At 40.0% G+C, this 17,331-nt stretch overlaps 2 protein-coding genes across 2 annotated transcripts in view; both read left to right on the top strand.

The window, feature by feature from the left end:
• The window catches only part of MOSMO (modulator of smoothened), a 30,810-nt gene extending 28,812 nt beyond the window's left edge, over positions 1-1,998 (top strand). The window contains exon 3 of the mRNA XM_054180411.1: positions 1,938-1,998. Within this exon, the coding sequence (XP_054036386.1) occupies positions 1,938-1,942 (5 nt within the window). The 3' untranslated portion in view covers positions 1,943-1,998. The remainder of the gene's footprint in view (positions 1-1,937) is intronic.
• Positions 1,948-17,331, top strand: part of VWA3A (von Willebrand factor A domain containing 3A) — a gene marked incomplete at its 5' end in the record, with an annotated part of 25,115 nt that continues 9,731 nt past the window's right edge. The window contains 20 exon segments of the mRNA XM_054180277.1: positions 1,948-2,058; positions 2,640-2,768; positions 2,835-2,917; positions 3,832-3,886; positions 4,666-4,764; positions 6,136-6,242; positions 6,507-6,632; positions 7,824-7,932; positions 8,963-9,028; positions 9,802-9,927; positions 11,213-11,351; positions 11,441-11,544; positions 11,747-11,827; positions 12,679-12,773; positions 13,438-13,557; positions 14,329-14,403; positions 15,011-15,155; positions 15,709-15,907; positions 16,327-16,397; positions 16,931-17,080. Coding sequence (XP_054036252.1) covers positions 1,948-2,058; positions 2,640-2,768; positions 2,835-2,917; positions 3,832-3,886; positions 4,666-4,764; positions 6,136-6,242; positions 6,507-6,632; positions 7,824-7,932; positions 8,963-9,028; positions 9,802-9,927; positions 11,213-11,351; positions 11,441-11,544; positions 11,747-11,827; positions 12,679-12,773; positions 13,438-13,557; positions 14,329-14,403; positions 15,011-15,155; positions 15,709-15,907; positions 16,327-16,397; positions 16,931-17,080 — 2,190 coding nt within the window.

Genomic DNA, 17,331 nt, shown 5'->3' with positions numbered 1-17,331 from the left:
GTAATTTGTCTGTACAAATCTTTACTGTTGAGCTCAGCTGAAATAATCACCTGCAAGCCGTCTGTCTCAGACCTGGGGAGGATGTGCTTCCGTGAACACCCCAGTCTGACCATCCAAGATCGCTTTCCGTCGTTACTCTTGCTGGCGAGTGCTACCAGGCTCCTGCAGACGCTGGTAGTTTTGCACCACCACCTGAGCCCGGGCCGTGGGCTGAAGCCAAGCCGCCGGATCGGGGCTCTCGTGTCGTACCTGTGTTTGAGCCGTTGTTTAACCACTTCAGAACGCAACTGTAGGTTATTGTTTGCCCCAGCACACACACAAATAATGAAAGCTGTCCTTTGAAACCTTTGTGAAGGATGAAAACAATGAAGGAAACGCTGTCCGCAAGCGGGTTGTCCTGCCTGGGTGTCGCGTCGCTCCCCGCCCGAGGCCTGGCCGCCTGCGTCCCCCCGCCCCGGCTTTTACTGAGGATTGTTTTCTAATTGGTTCGAACATTTTTCAGTGAATGATTTCCGAACAAATGTTAATACAAACTGTATAAAATGAACATAATTTTCTTCACTTGTATTTTTGTTATTGAGCAAGTTTATCAAAATAAATTGTCTACTAAAGCCGCTGCCCCCGCCTGCGCTGAGGGAACCGGCCCAGCCGTCGCCTCATCCCGCCGGGGCCGCGCGCACCACCGCCCTCAGGTGGCGGGAAGCGGCGCCACCGCCTTCTCTCCGTCTCCACCGGCAACGCCGTAACGCGGCGGTGGGGCTGGGCCGCCCTCGGGACGTCCCGCGCTGAGTGAGGTGTGAGGCTGGGCTGCGCCTTGGACCGTGCGAGCCGCCGGTACCCGGCCCGCGCGGGGGAAGGGGTCGGGTGAGTCCCGGGAGGTGCCTTGGCCTGAGGGTGTTTGGGGGTTCCCTGTCGCTTGCGCAGGTGGCCGTCCGGTCTTTCGGGATGTGCCTAGGCTAGAGGGGATGGGGGACGAGGAGGGTTTTCCTTCGTGAGGCTCGGGAGACGGGACGGCGCGGGGTCGGTGGAGCTGAGGGGCCTTTCCCCGTGAGGCGAGGAGAGTCTCGGGGGACAGGACAGCGCTGAGAGAAGGCGCCTTTGGCACCCGCTGCTGAGCAGAAGAACGCGGACGGCTGAGGACGGAGTGAGGCGGGAGAGCCCAACCAGGCGGGAGACAGGGCTTTCAGGTCGGTTTTGCTATTGTGCTACCGCGGCCGGACGCGAGTTTGAGCTCCTCTACACCTCCATCCCCTCCCCGGCTGACTCGGGCTGCCGGCCCTTTGCTCCCACCGCCGCTCACACTGGCCCGCAGCGCTCTGGGTTTTGCTTTAGTTAATCTTTTTGTCAATTTGAGCTATGTAGCTTGTCTCCCAGCAGCTGTATAATGAACTGAATTAAATCCCTTAGCAAATAGCTCCCGCAGAATAGTTACTAATTGTGTTTTCTGTAGATACAAAATTGTAATTTCTCTTTGTAGCTGTTTTTTAATTTGCTGTTGTCCCACATGCAATGTAATTATCATAACAGTTGGTGACAGCATTAATACAAACTCTTAACAGTGCATATTCCTGAGCATTTAAGCTTTTTTTTCTAACACTTTGTCCTTTTGCTTTTTTCCCACAAGGCTAAGTCTGTTCATGTCATGGCTACACACACCAGGAAAATGGCACAGTTGTTGGACAGTGATCTGTTTTTGGAAAACGCTGGGTGAGGACACTTACACAGTCTTGTCAGGACCTTGTATGTAGATACAGATTGCATTACTGTAGCTCATCTAAACCATGTGCTATGTCCCTTCAAAACATTGGTCGTGTATCAACTGGAGCGTGTAAAGAAATGTCGAAGTATAAACCAGTTCCTACAGAAAAAAAGACATGACGACAATATAGGAATATTATGGGCAATGAAGTAATCCTATAAATTTCATTGTCTTGTAGGGTGACCACAAAATCCAGACTAGAGGGTAATCATTCACCCCAGCAAGATTTTACTGTGCCTCATCTAGGACCAGATAGAGGATTTCTGGTATCAGATACCAACAAGACACAAGATCTGCTGGTAGGCAAGTTACCTGCTATATGGAACAACTAGAAAACACATACCCACTACAAATACAGTGTGGGAAATAAGCTGATAGACGAGTGATGTGTTTCCTTACATGTGTTTGTATATACACAGAATTTCATAGATGAAGTCATTACACCTTTTATAGTTTCTGTGCAGAGAATCTGTGAACAAATCAGGTGAAACAATAAAGGCAGGCTGAGTTTTGATACTGCATTTTTCTGTGTTCTAAAACCACATGACAATGTGTACCCCTTCAAACTCTGTGAGGTGGGGTTTGAAAATGCTTGATTTTACTTCCTCTCTGGTAAATCACAGAGTATTTCTTTTACTAAACTCTCCTATTTCTTGTCTTCCCTTCCTGTCTCTCCCAGAGTAAACTCTCCTTCCCCTCCCTTTAGCTCACAATCTCAGGGTGTTCTGAAACCTTTTCCTTTGCATTCCACATCCAAAAGAGCCAGGACCTACAATCATGGTTTTTGTGGCTGTGTACTGCCTACCAGCAGCTATCCTGACATGTTTGAACAGTATATTTCCTTTCTAATACTGCATTTATTTTTTTACTTGATCTGCAGAGAGAACAGATAAAAAAAATACAGTTTAAAAAGCTGCAAACAACAGAGGAATGGCTCAGAAACTACAGTTTAGAATCCTTGCAATTAACATTACAGCATCTGATGGACAAAGGCAATATTAGTTTGTAAGTGCAACATTGGCCTTTCTTTAGTCAGTCTTAGTTTGTGTGATTCTCTGGTGCTAACTATGTGTAGTGTTCCAGGAATTCAGAGAGTGGTGTGGAAGAGATAGAGTTTAGAGAAGAGACACTTACTGATTTTGAGTCCAGACTTTCTGAGTAAGTATCCATGTTGTTTATGGTTTTGAACTGTAATTGATTTCTCCATCCTCCATGATGACAGATTCTGACTTAAGTCTTCACTTGTTATCTCTGGGAAATTCAGAGTATCTCAGTATTAAATCCTTTTTGCTGAGATTTGGGGTAGATGATGATTATATGTCAATACTGCTGAGGTTTTGGGTCTTTTTTAATGAAGATGCCTATCAGCCAGGTTTTGAACTGAAGTAGTTAGCTCATTTAGGAGGGCAGCTAATAGTTGGGTTTTCATAGGTAGTATTGTGTGGTTTTGTGTTTACTGTGACTTGAATTAGTTTAAAGCCATGGGTCTAGTTGTGATATGTGAAAGCTACAAGTTTTCTAACTGAATTGTAAATCTGTAAAACCAGGGAAACTTAAACTGAAGAAAATATTTAATGAATAGGTTGAACAAACTGTACAGGAATCATGATGCTTTTGCTGGGCTTCACTATATATGATAGACTGTTCCTAGGAGTCCCACTACTGGATACTTCACTCTATCAGTCATGAAGATCTTAAGCAGTAGTGCAGTTTGTATGAAGTACATCTCCTGGCAGTAACCCGTGTGTAATGAGCTAAACTCACTTTTGACTGAGCTTCTGTTGTTCACACATGGACTATGAATACTCCTATCTCTGAACAGAAAAGCCATCAACTGATAGAAACCATTTCAGTGATGCAGTTTGTCAGTCAGCCACATAACTACTGGGATAAACAGCTTCAGGGAAAGAAGTATTTAAATGGTTAACCTTGCAGCCATATAAGAACACTGAAGCCAGTGTAATAAAAGGTGGTTTTGTATTTGTGAGAAAAAGATGTGAAGGTTGAGTGTTACAATGATAGACTGTGCAAGAGAATGCTTCTAGCTAAATGTGTGCTATGCCTTTTATCAGAGTGGTTGACCTTTATCAGCAGCGAATTCAGTGGCTGTTGCAGGACAGCAGAAAGGTAACTTCAACTTTGCAGTGTATTTTTAGAATGGAAATGTATATGGCATTGAAGAACACATTACCATTTGAATGCTAGTGAAAAATGGCTTCCAAACAGCTGAAGTATTATCATTGCTTACTGTGAGTTGCACATCATGGACAGTGGTCCCCTATGTTGGTGACTGCTTTTATTGATCTTTCATTGCTATGCAATTTTCTGCTCTTTAAATGTAGTCTTAGCAATTTTAATTGTCAGGACCTCTCGGTGAGATTCAAATGGGAGCAGAGAATGCTGAGCATAACATCTGACTTTTCCTCTGCCTTGAAGTCCATTGTGCCCTCCCTTGCATTGCTGGTTGACCATTTATTGTGCCTAGCAGTGCTAATGCTTAGGAATGGGAAAGGGACACAACTCCCCCTTGAAGGGGACAGAGCAAGAAGCAGCATTCCAGTATCTGGCTTTTACTAAGTTGCTTGGTTTAACCTGAAGGAGATGCTGCAGACAGTTACTTTTTATCCTTTCAAATAATCAATAATTGTCTTGGGAAGGGGCAAATAGGAGTCAGTGTTAAGGATAAACCATTAGTCAGGAGGGGTTTTTTATTGGTTTGATTTTGTTTTTGTTTTTGTTTGTGGGGTTTGCTTTTTTTCCCTTGGCTTTGTCTCTGTGTCATTATGCTGAAAAGCTTAGGGTGAAAATAAGTACCTAATATTTTCTTTTAGAGTGGCCTTTTACAGAAGGAACAATAAGATTTAAACACTCTAGATAAGCTTAGTATTTACAGTGATGTTTTTAAGGTATTTGGCGTTATAAAAGGAACCAAAATTGGACTTGTGATTGATACATCTGATCTGAGTTACAGACCTAGACTACTGGATTTTCAGAAGGAACTTTTGGTGAGTAATCACAGTATCACAGTATCACAGTATCACAGTAACTAAGGTTGGAAGAGACCCCAAGGATCATCAAGTCCAACCTGCTCCAACAGACCTCACAACTAGACCATGGCACCAAGTGCCACGTCCAGTCCCCCCTTGAACACCTAATACTAAACCAGACTTTGGCAGTTACAACTTACTAATCAATCTTTTGTACAACTACAAGCCAGGAACTAGGTAGAGAAAAAATCTGCTTAAATTCATGATATGCAATGAAATAGAAGGTTTCTCTTGTAGAAAAGTGTGTTTTAAGTGTCTTTGAATGTGTAGTTTGTTAATGTCTAGATTCACACAAACTCTGGTATGTACCATAATAATATTTTTCATATATAATATTTAGAAGTTTCTCAATTCTTGTACAAGGATATTCCGTGAAAGAAACTTGCCTAACAGAAACAGCTCTAGGAGCTAGAATCAAGTTCAGCATAGAGCTATCTAAAGCAGATAAAGCTTCCTTATGCCTTCGTGTTTTGTCACAACAAGGCACACTTCACATTTTTGGTTGGAACCTTAGTAAGTTAATTACTTCCTGAAGTCCCACAAGAAACTTGACCTTTATTTTGCTTTTAATTTTTATACAATTTTTATGATAATGGAGGCAGATACAGTGAGTGTGGTTTACTGTCTAACTTAGCAAATTCATACAACTCATTTCCTTCCTTCAAAAATTATTTAAATTTTATTGATATTGTCTGATATTTATGCATTTCATGTCTTCATTTAAATCAAACTAACCAAGAAAACTCAAGTTCCACATGGTGTGGCTGACATAGCTTTAATACCTGAACTACTGTTTAGCCCTGTCCATGAATATGTGTTAAGCATTTTTTAGCAGTTGTTTGATGGGTGAATATGCCTATTCCAGTAGATCACAGAATCACAGAATTGTCAGGGTTGTAAGGGTTGTCAAGGATTATCTAGTTCCAACAGCCTGCCATGGGCACGGACACCTCACACTAGACCGGGCTGCTCAGAGCCCCATCCAGCCTGGCCTTAAAAACTTCCAGGGATGAGGCTTCCACCACCTCCCTGGGCAACCTGTTCTGTGTGTTGTTTCATGTGCTTGTCAACTGATAGCAGTACAACAAATAGCCCCTGCTTCCTGCCCTTTTAACAAATGGGCTGGATTACCATATGTCTGCAGGTTGTGTTTCTGTACTCCTTACCAAATACTTGAATCCCTAGCACTTTTTTTCTTGAAAGGTTTTCATTGTGATAGCTAAAAATACTGCTGTCAACCATTTTCAGGAAATTACTCTTTTAATTCTTTTACATAATACCTCTACGAGAAGCAGCATGGATAGTCATACATTGACTTTTATTTATCAGGGCTTAATTGATGAACAGCTGTCTTACAAGAAGCAACTGTACTGCCTCTCGTTCAGTACAGAAATTTCACCACTGTGGGAGAGTCCAAAAAACATCAATATTCATGTGTAAGTAAGTTCATTTTTCCAAAAAATAAAGGTGTTTCCAACCAAGTCTCCATTTTCATTAGAGCAGTCTCTTGTGGGTAATAAATAGCATTTTTCATCTTGTGCCTGCAGTTATTAAGCAGTCAATTTTGAGTGCAGTCAGTGATTTCAAGCTGGTTGTTCATGCATAGAATATCTTAGCTCCTGTGATTTGTAGTAATCTTCATGATCCATCTTATTTAGCACCTGCATGTTAAGTGTACATCTTCCTTTTCTTTCCCTTAGGCTACATGAAGCAAGAGAATGGATACAACAGCTGGAGCCCGGCCAAGGCTGCAATTTACTGAAAGCTTTAAGACATATCTTCATGGTGAAGGAACTGAATTCTGTGGTCCTTATTGTAGGAAACTGGTACATTTCTTACCTGTCCTAAGAGCAAGCTTTAGCCTAGATACAAAAATCTGAACTTGATATAAAAATAAATAGGGTTTATGTATTTTCAGTTCATACCACTGAGTTTCTTTATTTCCTACAGTTTTTTACTATTTATAAATCTCTTTTCTGATGCAAAGCTACGTTTTTCCTTTGCAGATCAGTCATTCAAGGAATAATTGAAAGTCTACCAGCTCTTGCTTTACAATAATAAAAATCCTGCAGCATTATTAAGGACGTTAGTAAAAAGGGTCCACACCTCTGGGAAAGTGACGAGCTAGATTTTGTTGTAAAAAAGCAAAAAGCAAACTTGGGAAACTTACAATGTTTGATTAAATAAACTAACCTGGTCTTGGATTAGATAAATTAGTGGCTTCAGTTCAGCAATTCCACTGTTAGCATTTGCAAACTTGCAGTACTGGAGTCAGAATTGCCAGGAAAAGACTGCAGTAAGGATTCAGGGAGTGTTCCCATACTCTTAATTAATTGTTTTGATTTCAAATGTGCAAAGGGATGGCATAAGTTTGGGAAGCTTGGTGTTTAGGGTGATTGAGATTGCATTACAGCTAACTTGCTGAACACAGGGTTCAGTTAAAAGGTTCCAAGTTTTGCTTTGAGCAGAAAGCAAAAGTTTTTATTATGTAGTGAATGAAGACCTCCTTAATATCTGTCTCTGCCAGAAGTGTAGCTCCCAAGAGAGGTTTTTACTAGCACCAAAACCCTTCAGAATTCAGAAAATCAAAGCCGTGTGGGTTGCTGAGTTCTAAACACAAAGGAAATCTTTTTTGGTGCCTTTGGAAGACAATGGACATCGTTACATAGCTGAAGATCTGACTTGAAAGGCAAGACCACAATTCTTGTTTTTTAGCTTTCAGGGCTATCAAGGAGTGATTTAGTACATTTCACCTACAAGCTGTTAGGAACCGGAATAGAATTCCAGTGCTTTTATTATCATTCAGGTTTTTAGGACAGAACAAAACCCCAGTAGTGGTACCTCAGTAACTGTTGAAAGGAGAAGAGGAGGTCAAATGCCAAATGACTGGGTTGCATTCCCATGATTTGTTATTTCTTTCCTCCTCAGTTTTCTTCCCAGTCTCCTTTAGTATGACCTTTTCCCCCTATTTGATTACTGCCATTGTTAATATTTAATATTTTTTTTCCATTTATCAGCCCTGATCAGTCTTTGGAGTTGCTGTCTGACTATGCTCAGCAGTGTACGCTGGGGAGAAAACTGCAGGTTCATGCTGTTACTTATGATTGTAGCAATGCTTCTGCTCTGGTAAGCAGTCCTGGAATTTGTTTCCTGTTCAACTGCAGTGTCGTCTTTCATAAATTTGTGGAGAAGCTGACTTAGTCGTTACAGATCTTGATGCAGAGCTGTGTGTTCTCCAGAGCAGATTGCACACCTGAAATACATTGGGAGCATTCATCTGGGTTAATACCAAAGCCAAAAGTGGTGTGGACAGGATTGACTATTTCCAAGTAGTCATTCTGTGATGAAAAATACAGAATGAAATAAGGACTTCAGCTGGGCAGTATTGCAGTGAGGATGAGTGGGTAGGGAGATGGATCATAGGAGAAAAGCAGGCACTAAGGTGTGAGAACATGTGAGTATGGCATTCTCTGGGATAAAAATGTTTATATGGAATTGCATCAGTGCAAACTCTAGCAGCCTTGCTCAGATTAGCTTTGATCATGAGCAGTTGTTTGGGTGTTAGTAGTGACTGGCTGAAGGAAGAGGGAGACAGAAGGACAATCAGATTCTTTTGTTCAGAAACTTGGGTTTAGGTGTTGATGGCTTGTTTGAGGTTATCCCTAAGGCATGTAATGACTTAAGTGGCAAGGGTTGAAATCCTGGTTTGAAGAGAAGATTGGATGCAGTAAGAGTATTGCAGTTGTGGGTAAAAGATTGCAGTAGTAGGTAGTAGAGAAGGAAGTGGAGAGGTGAAAAAAGCAGCAAGGATTTAAGAGGTGGTTGTGGGCAGAGGAAGGGCAGTCTTATATTTTATGTGCATTCTGCAGTGATAATGCCTTTTTCTGACTGGTACAAGCCTGCCTTCAAAGGAAGAGTGACTGGCATTTCAACACAAGGTGAATGAACATGACCCTTATTGCCTGTTCTGTAAATTTTGTTGCTTTTCAGCTGTATAAAATGAGACAGGAAAGCAAGCAATGGAAACATAATTACTTTGCTTTTCTTACTACAACTACCTCAAAGATTCTTTCTCTAATTGAATATCAACATCCCACATTATCAAAAGAGACTGCCAAATCAAAGTAACTGTTTTCCTTCCTATTTATGTATGTAGGCAGTTCTGAAAAACCTTGCAGAAGCTGTACAAGGCCGTTACCATTGCTACTCTTCAAAGGGAGAGGTATGTGGCAGCTAGAGAGGGAACACATTTTGCTCTCTTTCTGATGATTCTTTGCAATTAGAAGGTAAACTAATTATCAAGAAGGACAAGTGTAGAGGCTTGTATCTGAGGAACAACAACTCCATGTACTAGTATAGGTTGGGGGCTGATCTGCTCTCTGACAGATGGCCAAGATGACCATGAGCCAGCAATGTGCCCTTGTGGCCAAGAGGGCCAGTGGCATCCTGGGGTGTATTAGAAGGGGTGTAGTGAGTAGGTCGAGAGAGGTTCTGCTCGCCCTCTACTCTGCCTTGGTGTCATCTTCTCTGTAGACATTAAAAATCCACTTGGATGCATTCATGTGTGACCTACTCTAGGTGATCCTGCTTGTTCTAGATGATCTTTCAAGGTCCCTTCCAGCCCCTAATGTTCTGTTATTCTGTGATCATCTGAGTAGAAGTTTCTCCTGTGGTCAGTTAACCTGTGCTTAATTCTCTCTGCAAATGAAAACCCCTTCCTAAAAAGAGTAAATTTTGCAGGTACTGTTCACTGGCTTAAAGCTGATGAATGGGATGAAAGTGGTGGCTTATTGTAGACTGACTCAAAAGAATAGAATAGTATTTTGCTTATTAAATGATTAATAACTTATGTGATGCATTAGATATATTTACACTCAGTTCTGCTATGCCAGGCAGCCTTATATAGGTGTTTGCACACCACAGTAAGAAAGTTTTGTTGGTTGGTATTTTAATAGTGGTTAAATTATTTTCCCTCTGCTCTGTTTAAATGCACAGAATTTTGATAGCAGTGATTTTCATCTGCTTATTGAGGAATCCCAGAAGGCTAAGAACCTGCTCAAGAGCATCAAACAGACTTTTCAAAGCAGAACTTGTGGCTCACATATTGGTAGAGTAGCAGAGGTACGTATCTTTTTGTTTTCAGATGTACTTTGAAGTAGCAGGGGTAGGTGGTTTTTGTGTTCACAGTATGAAAACAAAATTATATGATTAGTTAGATACTTTGATGTAAACTTTGAATATTATGTGTTGGCCATCCATTGTAAAAACTAGCTAAGGCCAAAACCAGTAAAGGAGACATTTTGCTTGATATACAGCTCCAAAATGCAGCAAGTTTTGTAGACCAAGCAATGCACTGAAAAGAGCACTGTACCGTGATCATAATGGCAATCTAAGAAGCTGACCAGCCTAACTGTGTGCAGTCATGTAAGTGGAGTTCCTAGCTTGTCCCTGTACTTAGTGTCTGAATTCACCTATGGCTGCTAAACTTCACTGCTAAAAGTTCAGTAGAACTGTTTTACAAACGTGAGCAGGTTTTTTTGTTAGCAGAATAGTGTCTTCTTTGTCACAACCACTGGAGGCAGTTGTGTGAGGTGGACAGATCTCATCTGAAAGAGGGACTGAAAGCTTCAATTTGGTATCCTTGCATATCTGGTCATCTGACCTGAGACATCCCACACAGGAGGCAAACTGGTCATTTGTGAACAATATTTGTGTTTCCCCTCATCCTCCCTGTTCTATATATATAGAATTCTCTCATCTGTCTTCTAACCTCACAATTACTAAAGATCATATAGAGTACATATGGGGCAGAATTTACCCTGAAATGACAAAGATGGTCCTTTAGATAAAAGCATGTCATCTCAGAAACTTAGTAGGCAAACTTTGTGTATGAAAGAATATCTCCACAAACTTCTGTCCATTGAAAAAACAGAGGTCTCTAACCCCTTTTTGAAATAAAGGAATTCTAGTGCTCCAAAGGAGTTCTTGTTCACTTGTTTCTGTTGCTGTGAATGAAAGTAGAATGTGATTCATTTGACTTGATACAGGTAGATGATGGAACGGTCAAGATTTAATCTGTGTGTGGCAAAGTTCCTTTCCCTGCCTGCTTGCTATAGAGAAATGATTGGCTGGTTTTATGCCAGTGTTTATAATCATAATGTTTTAATTTCCCTGTGGTTTTGGCATTGTGGTAAACACAGTGAAATTAATGGAACACTGTCCCCCAAACTCAATTTTTAGGACGACTAATTATAGTAATTTTCCAAGTACTTTATTGTTGGAATCTCAACTTAAGTTTGGTGAATGTAAGTAAAGCTAAGATTCTATGCTGGGTGTTTTGGATTGAGGGTTAAAAAAAGTTATGCCAAAACTTGCAAGAGTTTTTCTTTCTTAAAATCCTTTTTAGGTTTCCACAGAATTTGCAAGTGCAGTACCTTCCAACTTTGTACCAAAGCCCCCAAAGCACGAAGGACCACTAGTTCTTCAAACACCATGTGGCCTGGCCAAAACCTCGACAGACTGGTTAAAGACAAATGGATTGAAAGGTAGCATGGAAACAAAAGTTTGACAGGTAGGAAACATGAATTCAAGGCACAGCATGTGTTTTACTTAATTTCTTTGTTCCTTGCCATAGCTAAAAAGTTGAACCTTTATCAAGTGTTGGCTCCCAATGCCTTCTCTCCTGTGGAAGAATTTGTACCTATTCTTAAAAAAACAGTATCATCAACTCTACATGAGGTAAGTGATAAGGACACTTTCTTTGTCTTTCTGTTGCTATGTCTAATTAAAATCAGTACTTAGTGAAATTCTGCAGGCTTTAACTAGAATTTGTGTCCTTGATGTTTATGCCATTCTCAAAAACGATTCAGGAAGGAATTCCATATTAGTGAAACTTCTGTAGGCTTCTGTAAGCACCTGACTGTTTTATTTATCCCTCTAGAAAGTGATGGTGCAGTTTGAATGGTATGATGGAACTGTGAAAAATATTCATGTTGACCTGCCAATACTGTACAACTATCAGGTGAGTTGTCTTTAGTGATATGGCCTTGTCAGGACTAGGTTGCCATCGTACTGTTCCACATGAGTTGTGCTGTTGCACAAGGACTGCGGAGATTCATGTGCAGACATCTGTCCATGATATGGTCAGACTTAGGACTCAGATTCATATCACAGAATCACAGAAACATTCAGGTTGGAGAAGACCCTTGAGATCACCATGTCCAAGCGATACGGTAGTGAGGAGGGAGGGAAAGAGTCCATCACTGTTGCTGGTTTTGTGATCTATGTGTAAGAATGTATTTAGGTTATTTTACCTGTGTATACATGAATCTGTTAGCCTGTACGTTGACAGGATATGAAACCACAGAGTACTCTGCTCACTTAATCAGAACTGTCTCATTTCATCTTGGTTTAATAATTTTGGGAGAAAGTTTTGTATTCCATTTTACTTATTTGCAAATCAAACAAGTTTTATGAAGAGGAATGTCTCATTATTACTGGCCAGACCAGTAAAGGCTCAGGGCCTAGCAAGAACTTTTCTGTGAAGTAGCATAGGAGCACGCTGGGATGGTTGCTGCATGACTTGAAAGATGTTTTGTGAAGGTAAGAAGGAGGAAGAAGAAATGTGGAGAGAAGAGTTTAGACCTTTAGACCCTTCATTGTTTTGTTTGGGTTTTTTACCATTGTACATTTTTCTTGTGGACTGTATTCTTTTATCTTCACTAAGAATGAAATGCTGCTGTCAAAATGAATGAAAATCAGTGGGTTTTTTCATCATTATTCTGTGAATTTACTTAAGTATTTTATGGCCAAATGCTTAATATATTACTTGATTTGTTTTTTAAACTTGCTTTTTCTGCACTTTATCCATAGAAACTCCTTGCTAAAATGGTAAGAATCTATGAGAAACGAATTGACTGGCTGTCTGGTGCTAGCAGAAGAATATGGGGATGTGTTTGTGAAAGGAGGTATTGTACTTGGATGGCTTCTTTTTCATTATTAGTGATGGTACTAGTTTGCTAGCTTTTTCTTTGTATGCAAGTCAGCTCCAAGGATTCAGGGCAGAAAATATTCATTTGTAGAGACAGCAGCTGCAGATCACAGAATCACTGAATGTTAGGGGTTGGAAGGGACCTCAAAAAGACCATCTGGTCCCTATCTCAGCAACCAGTCTGTCACTGACTTGCTGGGAGGAGCCTTACTCTTTGGAGTAATACTGCACTTGCTCCTGGCATGGTGGCTGGGGAAAGGACAGGCAACTGTCCAACAACTTTTCTTGTTGGATAACATCCACGTGTTTCAGGCGTGGTTTGGATACTCAAGTACAGAGACAAGGGATGATGTGTTTAAGGTTCAACAGCCAGTACCCTGATTATCACATCATTTAAGAAAGAGAATTTTCAGGTGTTAATTATATATTTATTTTTTTAATCTCACCTTATTTTTGCAGATTTTAAATTTTTTTTAAAATTTTGTTAATCTTCTAAAATATACATCAAGTATTTAAACTGTTTTGCTGCATAGCTGGAAGATACTCCCCTGGCAAGTTTTGAGTATAGTGAAAGCAGGAGTATGTAATTAAATCAGTTTCTTTCTTCTTCCTTTTTGATGACTAACCTATTTCTTCTGTAGGGTGGTTATACTTGTTGATATATCAGCGACAAACTCGAGGTACATCATCCACATCCAACATTCTTTGCGACTGTTACTTGAGGAGCAGCTGTCAGATAAGGATTACTTCAATATTCTAGCGTAAGCAACTGTTTAAGATGCTTTTAAAGTAGTTGTCACACATTTCAATGAAGTATTTTAGGGTTTTTTAATTCTGTTTAATGTTCTAGGCTGAAATAATTGCGAGAGCAGCACTAATTTGTCAGTATTGGATGCATGAAAGGATTAGATGTATGGAGACCAGATTAGGAATTAAAAATCACTCTTTTGGTTGAGGCTTACTGGAACTGATTGTATCATTCCTGTAACAAAACCTGTAGAAAGAGAGTTGTGGTGTCTTGGATACCCTATCTGAGAACTCCCTTTCGAATTTTACAGTAACTTCAGTATTATGTAAATATATAATAGTACTGAAATTCTATACTCAAACCAGCAGTCAGAAATGTGTGGCACAGCGGCTGACAGCCAGGCAGGCTCCTGACTGACAGCTAAAAGCAGGAGACAGCAACTCACAGAGCTCCAAACCTGGAGTCAGGGCAGAACCCTTACCTCCCAGGAGAGATACAGGCAGCATCCGATAGTTGGGGTTTTTTTGTTGCAATCCTTCTGAGCTTTTTACCAGCTCAATTTGTATCCTATTCAGGGAAGAAAGATGTAATCTGGCTCATTACCTTGAGAATCTAACAGCTGCTGAGTGATGGATAAATGGTTTGAAATAAAACATGATAAAGCATCAGCCCATTTTATGTCTGTAATACCCCAAATGATACTTTTATTTTTCAGTGAATCTATTCTTTGTGTTTGTTCTAAAACATAATCTGTCAATTAATTGCTGTTGTCTTTCTACAAAAGATTTGGGAGTGATGTTGTGCCTTGGCAGTTGGAGCTAGTTCCTTCTAAACCAGAAAACTTACAAAGTGCTTGGAGGTAGGATCAAATAACTTTCCCATACAGCTGAATGAAGTGATTATAGGTACCATGAAACAAATAAAACATAGAAGCATATTGAAGCAGCATTGTGAGCAATTTGGAAAATTGGTACTTTTATCATATTATGAAAACAGTTTGCCATGAAGTGTTCTACACTCATCCATGATGGTTCATTGTGAAAACAGCATTATAAAATTTAGTATGTCCTAGAGACTTTGTATTTCATATGTATGGAGACTATGTATGTACACCAATGGGATGATCTCTGTGTAAGAAATCCTCAGCTGACAGGAATAACTGAAAACTTATTTCAAATGCAACTGGAGTGTTAAAGTTAACCTTATGTTTATTACCCACACATTGGAAACATTTCCCAGTTCTGTTTGTGGAGTTGCATCCTCAGTGGTTTCATTGTACCTCTGGCTTCATTTTTATTTTCTGTAAGGTCTGCTACATTACAGATTTGCTTATAAGAGAGATTTGGTTTATCTCTATCCTCTGAATCTTATCTTTAAAACTAGTTTCCCATGGTTGCAGTACAGAAACTAAAATAATTTGGGTCATTACATAGGCTGTTTGTTCTGTCTCTCATGTCATCTTTTAGGTGGGTGTTGAACTTGCAGTGCAAAGGGAGTAGAAATTTCATGAGTGCTCTCAGGAGAGCTGTGGAAGTAGACTTCAAAGACAAAGATAAACACAAATCACAAGGACTTTACCTACTAACCACTGGAATACCTGATCAGGAAACAGTAAGTATGAGCATAGGTTTTGCATTCTCTAAGTTCCTATCAGTATTAATCTCAACTTTGTTTTTCTCTTGTTTTTTTTCCTTTTGGTTAGTCACTATACCTTGTTGGCAGAATGCTTTTCTCCTTTACATATTTAAGCCAGCATAACTGTCAGGATCTTAAACTTCCACTTCTGCAATCACTATTCATGTGGTGGAGGTAGCAATTCATAATGTGTGAATCATAGAAAGTTTAAGAGATGTTTTCTGGAATCCTTTCCCACTCCAGCTCTGGACATCATTTCACTGCAAATTCCTGAGTTTGAATAAACCAGCTCTTGAGTTTTTTATATGCTGTTATTTCCTTATGAGAACAGAGGCACAAAATAGTGTTATGGTGGAAATCCACAGTTTGCTATGTAGACAGGGCTCCTGTTTTTAATAACCATAATCCATTGCTCAGATACATGTTCATAGTGCATGTGCTTTGTGGCTGTTAATCCATGTGCACAGGCTGGAGTTGTCTGAACATTTCAGAATCCAAATGCCATTTTATTTTTCTTTTCTTCTTCCAGCACACACTGAGTGCTTATGTAGCTGAGGTTTGCAGAGGTTTTGATTTGCAACTTCACGTCTGCCTCTTCAGTGTAATGGAAGACACTGACTCCAACAGAATGCTGCCAGCCCGCTCTGCTGACCCAACTGAAACTGCCACAGCTTTTAAAGAGATAGTACAGGCAGCCAATGGGAGATTTCATTGGTTTGGAGAGGCAGGTATGTGGGAAGGAAAGTCAGCATGTACTTCTTTTTCATTCCTTAAATGATATTTATTAATGCTATTTCCCTCCCAATCAAGTAGTTAATTTTTTTGAGGATGCACTAATGCTCTATTAGCACACAAGTTTGAGATTTTCAGTTCTACTGCAGAATACTACAATGCAGTCTTAGTGCAGGAGATATTTTTGTTACTATTTTTCATTCTGAATTCACTATTTTCTGCTAGATATTTTAAAGATGCACATGTAAAATCTAGTTACTAATGTGGTCGATCCAGACTGCCTGGTTTAGAGGAAACAAGGACATTTTCATTCCTTTAATTGATAGTACATGCTCTACAATTTGTTCTACACTTGCAAAAATCTACACTGTGTATGCTTATACCCCACACTTACTAGCATGTATTGGATTAACAGGTATTTTTGAAAGTGATGATATTAGTGTTCTTGTATCTGAAATGGAAAAAGCAAACAGCTACTCCCAAAAGGTAGGAATTGTTTATATCTTTTAAAAGTTTTTTATTCAGAAAAAAAATTCAAGCAGTGTTTGTTCAGCTGACAGTGCAGAAGACTGGACACAATGAAAATCCTTGTAAGATGGGCAGGGATGCTCTGGAGTGTGAAAATAATCACCACAGAGTAAATGTGGACTAGAAAACACTTGTACAGTAGCCCTGCAGTGACTGGTGTTGGAGTGTCCGTGATTCCTTATCAAGTACAAGGAGTTTACAACTAAAATTATTCTTTCTTGTGGCCAATCCTGTCATAAATTCTTCTCAAGTAGAATTGTTTGCCTTTTCTTCTAGCATGTTTGCTCAGAGCAGGGAGAATTTCTCTCCTGTGTGTTTGAGCAAGCATAGCATGAAGGCGTTCCTATTTAATTAGAGGTGTTAAGTACTACCAGATGAATAAATTTCATATTAATTTTATTCTTACATTTATAAATACAGAATGCCTGTCTTTTGAAACCTTATCTACTTCACATACATGAATTGCCAAACAATGTGCACTTCCATTTCAGTGTGTGTTCCTGGTGGAATCCTTAAAGCAACGTTCACTAAGTCGGTCTGATGATCCATCTGTAGCAGAAGGAGACTCAAATGTGCTTGCCAAGAAAGAGAAAAGAAGGCCACAGAAGTTGCCATCTCCTAAACCCACAGCTCTGAGTCTGGCCAGAATGGTTTGAAATGGCCCCATTTTTAAGATGCTGTCTTTTCATTAGAGATCATACCCAACTATTATATAAAGGGAAAAGCACTGTTGCCAACACTAAGTTCCCAATATTCAATTAAATTCTGAGGGGAGAAAACAGTGCTGCTTCTATAAAACAGTGCCATTGTCCTACTGGACTCCTCCTTCAAGTGGCAATAACAGTCCAGACTTACCTGCCCATAGATGTTAGTGTTTAGGTTTAGGGCATCA

This window comes from Dryobates pubescens, chromosome 4 (genome assembly GCF_014839835.1).
Source record: "Dryobates pubescens isolate bDryPub1 chromosome 4, bDryPub1.pri, whole genome shotgun sequence".
Classification (NCBI taxonomy): Eukaryota; Metazoa; Chordata; class Aves; order Piciformes; family Picidae; genus Dryobates; species Dryobates pubescens.
The sequence above is the reverse complement of the archived record's forward strand: the minus strand, read 5'-3'. Positions and strand labels throughout refer to the sequence as shown.